At 37.1% G+C, this 11213-nt stretch overlaps 1 protein-coding gene across 1 annotated transcript in view; it reads right to left on the bottom strand.

The window, feature by feature from the left end:
* The window catches only part of MALRD1 (MAM and LDL receptor class A domain containing 1), a 1127868-nt gene that overhangs the window by 43435 nt on the left and 1073220 nt on the right, over positions 1 to 11213 (bottom strand). Inside the window, exons 37-38 of the mRNA XM_006869907.1 lie at positions 3157 to 3239; positions 2962 to 3058 (exon numbers count right to left, since the gene is read on the bottom strand). Coding sequence (XP_006869969.1) covers positions 2962 to 3058; positions 3157 to 3239 — 180 coding nt within the window. The remainder of the gene's footprint in view (positions 1 to 2961; positions 3059 to 3156; positions 3240 to 11213) is intronic.

Raw genomic sequence — 11213 nt, 5'->3', positions numbered from 1 at the left:
TTTAAATTTTCTAATGAATGTCTTAGAGATTATAAACTCTATTTGTCTCCTATCCTTTCCTATTAGAGACTTAAGGTTTTAACCTGGCTGCTTGGAGTGTAAAAGAGGGTGAAGGTCATAAATTGCTCAGAAACACCCTTACCCGCCTCATCACTATCTTTTTCAAGACTTAGTTCTGTGGGTAGATACAGAAAATAAGGAAAGATGAGATTGGAATCTTCCTATGCAACTAGTTACTTGTCAATGATAGGAAGGCACCTCTTATTGTACAAAAGGTTAGTGCACTTCTGACATTTTGGTAGCCTTTGCTCTGGATTGACCTCCATTGCAAATGTGTACATGTATGAATTTCTGGTATCTATCTATGAATAAATTTTACTTGGACCCTTTCTCTTATTGAAAACCTTTTAGAAAGAGGCAACTGTGTCTGACTTGAGCCCAGACTTTGTCTCAACACCAATCTTGATGGGGCATAACCTCAACAGAAATAGCTACTGTTTAAATAACCTCACAACTCCAATGAATCTCTATTGTCAGTGCTTCCTCACATGGACTCAAAAGAAATCCCAGGTCATTTGGTACAATTTCTGAGAGTTATGCATAACTAGGATACCCTTCCCTCATTTGGCTGTTACTTGTTTTTCACCTCTTCTAGAAAAAGAGATTAAAAACTTTCACAATAAAAACCACATTATGACAAAGACAATGACTTCAAATATACTTTTTGTCTTTTTGGTCTTTCCTTTATGTAGACAAAGATGAAAGGTAGGTAATTGCAATCAAAATGGTTCTGCTTCATTTGAGACCCTGTTAGGGGTGGTACCTGACCTCAATTACTAGTAGCCTTTGGCAGTTAATTAAAATGCATTGCACTTGAAGACTCTCATTTGAGGGGTATAGCCAATTTCATTCAATTTCCTGTGATACTTGCTCATGAGGGATTGTTATTGTCAGATCAGAGAGTGTTTTAATACAATGATAAAAGCAATGTATCTAAGTTTTTCATCTCAACTAATGAAGTTATCTTTTATTTTTAAGACCCCAAAGGTGAATACCAGGATGTGGAAATGATAGGCATTAACATCCAATATGCTGATGTCATAATATCTAGAAAAAAATTAGATGTTGTATTCTACAAATGGTAAAAAGTATGGTATGAAACCAGGGTTTAGTAATGCATTTCCGTAAGAACGAGATTATGTGAAGCCATTTACATATAGATAAATAACATTTCCTATGACAAACAGAAGTGGACCAGATACAGGCGCAAAACCAAGGTACTCCTATAAGGAATGGGAAGAGAGACTGAAGACACACACACACACACACACACACACACACACACACAAAATGGCGATGGAGACCAAGAAGAACAGAAGATGGGTACAAGAAGAGGGAACGAGATCAAGGAAAAAGTTGAGCAAAAAAAGAAAGCGAGGGCCAAAAGTAGGGAAAGTATGAAAGTGAAGAAGAATGAAAGATCTAGAAGAAAGCAGATACGCTTCTGTCAGGCTACGACCTGATGCCATTAACAACAACAACAAAGAGATCTTAGTAGACCTAAATGTTATACATCATGAATCTTCTAAATGTATGAAATTCAGGATTTTTTCTGTATGTTTTGCTTGTTTTGTTAATATAGTATCATGTTTATATGTATCTAGCATACAAACATTATACCAGTTAGTGGCTCATGTGTTTGTCCCATTACATTACACACTTCTTTAAGTACAGACTGCTTCTGATTCACATTTGTATCCACATTGTTTGGCTTATTGTAGCATGTAAAAATATTGAGGACTTGAGGAAATAGGTAAGATCTTAATTGAAATAGATAGAAAATGTCATATCTTTTTCTAATGAACATCATAATAACTTGGCCTTTATTAATGATATCAGGTTTGGCGGCTACTAGTTAACATAATTTAAGACTGAGGATTTGAGAATTTATCAAATGGGACATACAAGTTGACACAAATGAAAATGGAGTTATCCATTGCTCTGTGATACAGCAGTATTACAGAAAATATAAATCACTGACCACAAACTCAGGTATGCAAGAGGAAACAAGAAGGCAGACACACAAAGTGTCACATATTGTATGCCACCATTTATATGAAAAATCAAGACAAAAATGATATTGGTGGTTTCTAAGGACTGGAGGAAGGAGGGATGGGGAGTGATTGGTTAATGGGTATGGAAATGGGGTGATGAAAACATTTTGGAACTCAATAGAAGTTGTGTTGTCCAATATTGTAAATGAATTTAATGCCACTGAATCCTTCACTTTTAAATGTACAATTTAAAGTTATGTGAATGCCACCTATTTTTGTTTAAATGCAGATAATATATTTCTTTAATTAAAAAAATCCTGATTATACCTTATTATTGGAGTGACCCATGTCCCACATGAGACTACAGGAAGCTTTTAGGGTCTTATGGAGCGTTTCAGATTGCGAGTTCCCTGGAATGACCCATAGGCCTCGCCTACAGTGTTCCTTCTGGCATAGCAGCTCTTGACTTCTATTCTATACCTTTTATAGGACATGGGAGGATTTTACTTTGGATATTGGTGACTAGAGTCTGGCTTCCTTTGTCAAGCTAAGAATGATTCTCTTTTGATGTTCCCCTGTCTTTCCAAGATGTTACAAGAAAGGGGTGCATCCATCCCCTCATCTCTTCTCAGTCTGTGATAATGCCACGTTGGCTTTGTTTTTTGGTGTCATCAAAATTGCTCCTAACATAATCTTAAAGGTAAACTTGAGACTTTTTCTTAAAAATCAGAAGTTTACTTATCCTTAGGTGGCCCCTCTTTTTGCTCAAAAAGATAAATACACAAAGTATGGAAACATTAAAGCTTCCCGAATGTAATATGGTGTGAAAGGAAACATGGCAAATCAAATGTCTCAAAACTTTTTCTGCAGTATCTTGTTTTGTCCTGCAATTAAAAGCACAATTTACCTTCTGGGTAGTTTTCTATTCCCAAGGAAACACAAGACAGCAACTATAATATGAGTCATCAGGAAAGCCAGTCCGATACCCAGGAAACTCCATATATCTGAAATGTCAAACCAAAGAAAACAATAAATTTGCAGTGAAAACCTAAAATTAGAGAAACCCCAATCAAACACTTGGTTCAGTGATAATGTCACTTACTATTTTGCATGTATGTGAAGTTTGCAGGAGGAGGAGAGTCAACCTTGATGTGGCAACGATTTCCTTTCCATTCTTGTCCACAACTGAAAATGAGGCAAAATGTGATAGGTAAGGACAAAACAGAACAACTGTAAAGGTCTTTGAGAAGATCTGTCATGGAATAAAACGATGCACATCAGTCAATAATGAGTCACCAGGAATGTGGTAACTTAGATAAGAAACCAAAAATGATATACCAAATCATAATGAAAGTTTATTATTTTAATAGTGTTTTGCAAGATGACTTTGTTCTCAGTATTTATCACCTTATTGACTTTATGAACAATGTACGACTTGATTTCTTCATGCTTCTTTCTTGTTTTCAGAAATCGACTCATTTTTCACCAGTGTTCAATATTTAACTTGACTTTAGTTATCATTTTTCTCAGGTTGAAATGGTATCACATTTTTAAGCAGTGAACAATTTCAGTAAATCAAAGAGCATATTTATTTTTCATTACACAGGGGTGATAACTAAAGACCACAGATTTAAGATTTAGGTTAATAATCTAATTGGGCCACTCCTACTAGTATTTCATTATTTTCACTTTATTGAGGGTCACACGTGACGGAACTTAGAATGCTGGGAGCATCTTCTTTGATATGGACAGCCTTCAGAAGATTCAGCAATGGAGACAAATTTGTGTCTCAAGAGAGTTGTACCACTAAGCAGTAAACATATCAGAATTGTCTTAGTAGGACATGCTTGCTAATGGGTGTGAAAGTGTATGTGCACTTGCTTATTTATCAGAAATAACAGGGTGCAAATTACTAAGGACTTGGCTGCATTTCCTATCAAGTTAATAGTACATGCTATAAAATAGGATTCAAAACTAGCTTTTGAATATGTATTTAAAATCTGGGCAATGCTTTTTCAGCACACAGTAATTACATTTTTTCTCAATCTTTCTTTTAAATTTGAACATTTGAATGCTCAATAATAATTACTCATAAAAGCAGTTTCTTGAAAAAAAACTTAGTAGTTCAAGGAAGTCTGTAAAAATGCTTTTATCAGTGTAGTAAATTATTTAATGTCTCTTTCAGCCATGTTGTTGCTGTTAAGTGCCATTAAGTCAGTTCCAACTTGAGGAGCAGCAGATGGGTTTAAACCATCAACCTTATGGTTAGTAGTCCAGTGCTTATCCTACAAAACTATATTGGTATTCCATAGTCTATGTTAACTCCACCAAGAGACTTTTCCTGATGGGTCTGGGTAAAAGATGGTGGGGTAGGATGCTGTGGTGTAGTGAATTATTTAATATGTCTCTTCTAGTCTTAGTCTTTTTAACACCCACCAAACAATTCTTTTCCTGATGGATGTGGGTAAGAAAAGGTGGGAGAAGATACTTATAGGATGATATGATATAATTATAAATTACTGTTAGCAGTTAGTTGTGATGTGTAAACTTGGAATTCTAACATAGGTATAAAATGAACCATTTCAGCAGCGGAAGTGGGGACCTCACTACCATCAAAGAACAGCCAGGAGTGGAGCTCATCCTTTGGACCCCGAGATCTCTGCACATTGAAGCTTCTTGAACCAAGGACAGAAAATTGTGCCACCAGAGTATAGTAGTGGAACAGCAATAGCAGAACCAAGTGCCAGAGCATGAGACAGAGTAGTGACTTTGTGCAGGAGGCTTACTTGCAGAGCAGGGTGACTCCAGGAACTTAATTCATGGAGCCAGAGCCTAAGTAACTTCAGGATGAGGCTTAGAGTGAGTAGTGTGCCTTGGGAACTTTTACCAGCAGCTCCCAAAGAGTCTTGTAACATTGCCCAAGCACAAAGAGGTCTTCTGGTGGGTGTGGCAGAAGAGAGCCTGCCCTGACTGGAAAACTATGCCCTGAATATTTCTGACCCCAAATCACAATTTATTAACTTCCCTAATAAACCATCTAATTGTGAGTATTGCGTCTGAGTTCTGTGTGGCCATTGCCGCAGTAAGGATGATCGGTGTCATTTTAAGCAAAAGGAGGATCTCATTATCATTAAGGAAGAAAGGCTAGAAATGAAGTGCATCCTTTGGACCCAGAGAACCCTGTGCATTGAAATTTGACCCAAGGACAGAAGGTTGACATTGGAGGAGTAGCAGAGGAGTGGCAGTAGAACCAAGAGCCACAGCATGGGAAAGACTGGTGAAAATCGTGGTCCACAGAACAAGTACAACTGAGTGCCTTGGAGTGGAGTACCTTCAGGTACTTCATTGGGAAGCTAAGTTTCCTGATCCATGGAGCTAGAGCTGAGCAAGTTCTGACAGTGGTTTAAAGCAGAGTGGAGTTCCCTTTGGGCATTTATCAGCAGCCCTAAAAAAGCTTTGTAACATTGCCAAGTAGAGCAGGGGCCATATGAATTGCCAAGGGCTAGAGAGAGGCCTGCCTCTGGGCACAGCACAGAAGAAGCTATACTTACCAAAGATGACCTGATTCCTGAGCATTTTCTGATCCTGCATTGTAACTAAGTAGCTGTCATACAGATTTCTTGGCATAGATGAGTGAGCATCTCCAGTGCTGCATTGCCGTTATTATTGTGACTCCTAGTGATTCTTTATAGCGTTTCCAAGGAGCAGCTAGTGGATTTGAACTGCTAACCTTGTGGTTCAAACTGACCTTGTGGTCCAGTGATTATCATCTCTAGCTTTAGTGACTGGTGCATAAATTTGAAAAATAGAAGTATTTGCTCATCTTCCTTGTAGGTTCATCGATATTTTCCTATGACAGACAATATTGTACTTGAAGATCGATCTTGAAATGTTCTTTTTGATAATGCATGTGATGTCATAGTAAACCATATGATTATCTTATTTAAAATAGCCAATATTAGTCCAGTTCAGCTTAATAATGACTAGGACATCGATCTTTATGTGTTCAACTTCATTTTTGACACCTTCCAGTTTTCCTAGATTTGTGCTTCATACATTCCATGTTCTAATTACTAATGGAAGTTTGCAGTTTTCTTCTCATCTTTAGTTGTGCCTCATTAATAAATTAAGGTTCTTAAAATTTGCTTCATTAATGTCACTCAGTTTAACTTTACATTGATGAGGCAGCTCTTCCCCAGTTGTATTCTGAGGGCCTTTCAACTTGAGGGGCTCATTTTCTAGTACTATACTTGACAATGTGGCTGGCACTGTAGGATGAGCACTAGACTGAAAACCACAAGGTCAAGGTTCAAACCTCAGAAACCCTATATATGGTCACTATGATTTGGAACTGACTGGACAGCACTTAACCACAACAACTACTCAGAAGCAGCTTGACTCTCATTCTTTTTAGTCTGTCTTAGACTGGGAGCTGCACTGAGATCTATCTACCATGGGTGACCCTGCTGTTACTTAAAATACCAATGGCATACTTCCAGCAACATGGCAACACACAAGCCACCACAGCATGACAAACCGACAGAAGAGAAATTTGGAAGACAGCTACCTGCCCAACTGACTGGATGAGATCCATATTTGGACCCATTCCAAAGAAAAATGACCCAACGGAAAGTGGGAATCATGGAACAATAGCATTAAATTCACATGCAAGTATATTTCTGATGAAGATAATTTAAAAAATGGTTGTAGCAGTACGTCAGCAGGGACTTACCAGAAATTAAGACCAGATTCAGAAGAGGTTGTGGAACTCTTCTAGGAAGTTATTGCTTTTATCAAAAGAATTTTGGCTAAAAGCAGAGAGTGCCAGAGAGATGTTTACTTACTATGTTTTCTTACAGAATCATGAGCCTTACTGACTATGCAAGGGTATTTGACTGTTTGGATCATAACAAACCATGAATGACATTGGAAAGAATGGGCATTACAGAACACTTCATTGTGCTCATGAGGAGTCTACCTACAAAGAGGCAGTTGTTTGAACAGAACAATGAACTATAGAAGGGTTTAAAATCAGGAAAGGTGTGCACCAAGGTTGTATCATTTCACCATAGTTACTTAATTTGTATGCTGAACAACTAATCCGAGAAACTGAACCAATAAATAATATTATAAACAGAGAAAAGACTGAAGTTGCCAAAAACTCTATATAGTTTGCTTGGATTCACAATAAGCACTAATGGAAGGAGCAGTCCTGAAATGAAATGATGGATTTCATTAGGCAAATCTGCTGCCAAAGACCTCTTTTAGGTGATGAAGAGCAAAGATGTCAGTTTGATGACTAAGGTGTGCCTGACCCAAGCCACACTGTATTTTCAGTTGCCTCAAATAAATATAAAAATTGGAAAATGAATAAGGAAAATTATGGAAGAATTTGGGCATTTGGATTGTGGTGTTGGCAATTAATATTGGAAGTACCGTGGCATGCCAAAATAAATAAATCTGTCTTTGAAGAAATACAGCCAAACTGCTCCTTAGAAGTGAAGATGGCAAGATTTGGTCTCTTACACTTTGGATATATTATCTGGAGGGACCAGTCCCTGGAGAAGGGCATCATGCTTGGTAAAGTTGAGGGTTAGTGAAAAAGAGGAAGACCCCCATCGAAATGGATTGAAACCATGGCAGCAACAATGGGCTCAAATATAACAACAATTGTGAGGACGGCACTGACTGGGCAATGCTTCATCCTGTTGTACATAGAGGCACTATGAGTAGGAACTGATGCCATGGCACCTAACAGAAACAGGAAGAGCATTGTAACGTTCCAACTTCCCTAATAAACCCTGTGACGGTGAGGATGGGGTCTAAGTTCTGTGTGGTCCTTGCAGTGAACTACTGACCCGGGTTAAATATAGAGTGCTGCAGGAGGGATGGTTGGTGCCAGTTTTTAACACTTTCCTTTCTGTATGTAAATATTCTTTTTTAAAAAGTAAAGCACTTGAGATCTGATTGTTCTGAAATTGCTGAGATTCAAGTGAAAATCTATTAGAATTGTCCAAACTTGGAGTATTTGTGTTTTATTGTCACAGTCCTTAAGGTTTATTCCTTGTGGGTGTTCATTTGACAATGTGAATCTTACTTGTGAATCTTTCATGTGTGCGAAGAAATGGTGTGGTCCCCAAATAGGAGACATTTGTTCATTTTGGGTTAATTGAATTACTAGAGATATTAAAACTGCCATTTCACTGACATCAACACTACTCTAAACTTCACCTTAAAACAAAATGTTGGTGTTTGAGTATAATTATTAACATAAATTCCTTAGGAAAGTAACTTGGAATACTAGCTAAAAAATAATGGTGGGGGGGGGGAAAGCCTAACTATACGGAAAACAAGATGAGTGATACATCTATCTATTTATAAAGTTGCTTTTATTGTTAAGTGCTGTTGAGTTGGTTCTGACTCATAGTGACCCTGTATAGGGTTTCCAAGGAGCAGCTGGTGGCTTTGAACTATCGACCTTGTGAGTTGCAGTTCAGTGCTGATCCTATAGAGTCACACAAGGCTGAATAAATACAAATTGAGTAAATTTCTCCTTTGATAGTTCTTTAAGGACTTCAACTACATGGAAATTTAGGTCTTAATCTTAAAGAAAATAGTAGGCATAGATATTGTAGAAAAATAGAAAAGCCACTAAAGCTAGAGAAATGATTTTATTAACCGTATGTGTAAAAATAATAGAAAATAACCTTTTTCCTGTAGGTACATAGATATCCCTTTTTCTTAAGCTACAAAACAATTACATTATGTTGTTGTTGTTAAGTGCCACCAAGTCAGTTCCAACCCATAGTTATCCTGTATAGGGTTTCCGAGGTGCAGCTAGTAAGCTTGAACCACTAACTTGCCGTTCAGATGGCTTTGCAGTCCAGCGCATTAACCCACAGTGCCACACCAGAGTAGATCAAAGTCATATAATCCTATCAGCAAATATCAGAAAAGTTATAGGGAGGAAATTACTCTAAAGGTACAAATTACTTTCACATTCTACTGAATTTTTTAGTCACTTTGGGAAAAAAAAAAAAGTATGAATAAAGTCTTTGACTTAGATACTTATATTAAAAAATCTTTCTAAATAGTTGAGTATTTTAGAGGAAACTGTGCATGCTATTCTGAAGAGACAGTTTAAGTACATCCTGGGCTTCAGCTGGTCATTTGAAAGAAAGATGTTTTAATATGTATTTTTAAAAGTTTCTTTTCTGTACGTTTTTATAGATTTCAGTGGAATGTGATAAATAGATATTACCAAGATTTACAAATTATACTCAACAATCTGTGATTCAAAATCAAATTAATAAATTCTAGTCAATTTGTCTTCCACAGAAATGAATAAATTGTTATATTGAAGTAAAAATTGAAGTCTTTTAATCAAACTGATTTCTATTCATCAATTCCATCCCAAATGTTTTCCTTTTAAACAATTTCACTTAATATTTACCAGATTAAAAAGTAACATTTGCTTAAGGCAACAAGTAAAATTATGCACAAATGCATGATGAATTGCTATTTGACATCCCCATATAAAGGCCATATCCCTGAGGTAAAAAATGTAAATGACCAAGGAGGTCTCCATCTCCTTCCAGGCTTTTTGTCTTCTCACAGAATAGTTTCAAAACACACACACATATGTATGTATGTGTGAGTTTTGTGTGGCATTTACATTTCTTTGCAACTTCTTTTTTTCTCTCAATGCATCATGGGCTTTCTAAAGGTTAGGTGTCTGACCAAACAACCCATTCATACATTTTAATTTCCAGCAATTAGTGTATCATATACATCATATTTTATTTACTTTTGTCTTTTTTGCCCTCTTCCTTGTATCCCTTCTTTTACTTCCTTCCTATTTCACACCTCCAGGTTACCCATGTTAATAATCTAGTATTTATCCTTTCATATTTTCCTATCTCAACAAAATTAAATTATCTTCCTTAATCTATATTCTTATTAATTTTCAAAGCTAAATTAAACCCTAGATAGTATAATACACATAAAGTACGCAGAACCATGCCCATTATATTCTGAAAAACCAAAACCAAAGCCACTGCCATCAAGTTAATTTTGACTCACTCTGTCACAGGGATCTGGACAAGACAGAGTAGAGCTACGCCTTTGGGTTTCTGAGACTGCAAACCTTTTTGAAAGCAGATAGCCTCATCTTTCTTCAATGGAGCAGCTGGTGGATCTGAACTGCCAGCTTTTCGCTTAACAGTTAGATGCTTAATTCACTGCAACACCAGAGTTCCTTATTTTCAAGCACTACGTTATTTGTAAAGTTTGGGGAATGAGATTAACATAACAAATGAAAAGAGAATACCTAGCCCAAAAGATAATTCAAGTATTCACTTTTAAAAATATTTTGTTAGATATTTCTATAGTTGTGGGAGTGAAGGGTGAGGGCTGAGAGACAGGGGGTCAGTCATGGAGAGGAAGTCAATGTGCTCAGCTAGGCCCATGTCAACCAGAGAAGGCCAATTCAGGAAGGGCATTCTAGAAGTACTGCTGTAGGAAGCTGGGAGATTGGCAGAGAGGGTGGGTGTGGGGAGTACTGTATAATTGTCTTATGCCAAGAATGAGAAACCTAGAAGAACAGGGAAACTAGACTAAATTTATTAACTTGACAATGTAAGACTAGAATAGCTCTTTCTAGGTAATCTTTTAGCTACTTAATGACAAGGCTGAATGAACAAAAAGGTCTGATTTGACCTCCAGAGTAATTCAAAAGGATCTACAAAGGCCACAGACATTCTCCATCCTCAATATGAAATCTTTTTTGATTTGCTTTGATGTCAAGAAAACAAAACATCGGATGTGATGTCATTATTTTGGTGATGTGGTGGTTAGGTTAAGGGCTAGCTTCTATTTGAAAGGTCGGCAGTTCTAATTCAGCCACTGCTTCATGAGAGGAAGCAATCTGTTTCCCCAAGCATTACAGCCTTGGAAACCTGGCTCTATGGGTCTCGGTGAGTTAGAATTGACTTGATAAGAATAGGTTTTTGTGTGTCCATTGAGAGACCTGAGGATAGCTGAATTGATAACCATCAAATTTAACAAAATGGGGGAATCACTTGTTTTATTTGCTAAGCACTCATAAGCAAAGAGCATATGGTGGTGGTGGTGGTAGTGGTGTGTTGTTGAGTTGGTTCC

This window comes from Chrysochloris asiatica, unplaced genomic scaffold (assembly GCF_000296735.1).
Source record: "Chrysochloris asiatica unplaced genomic scaffold, ChrAsi1.0 scaffold00137, whole genome shotgun sequence".
NCBI classification, from domain to species: Eukaryota; Metazoa; Chordata; class Mammalia; order Afrosoricida; family Chrysochloridae; genus Chrysochloris; species Chrysochloris asiatica.
Note: the sequence above shows the minus strand (reverse complement) of the source record. Positions and strands in the feature narration are given on the sequence as shown.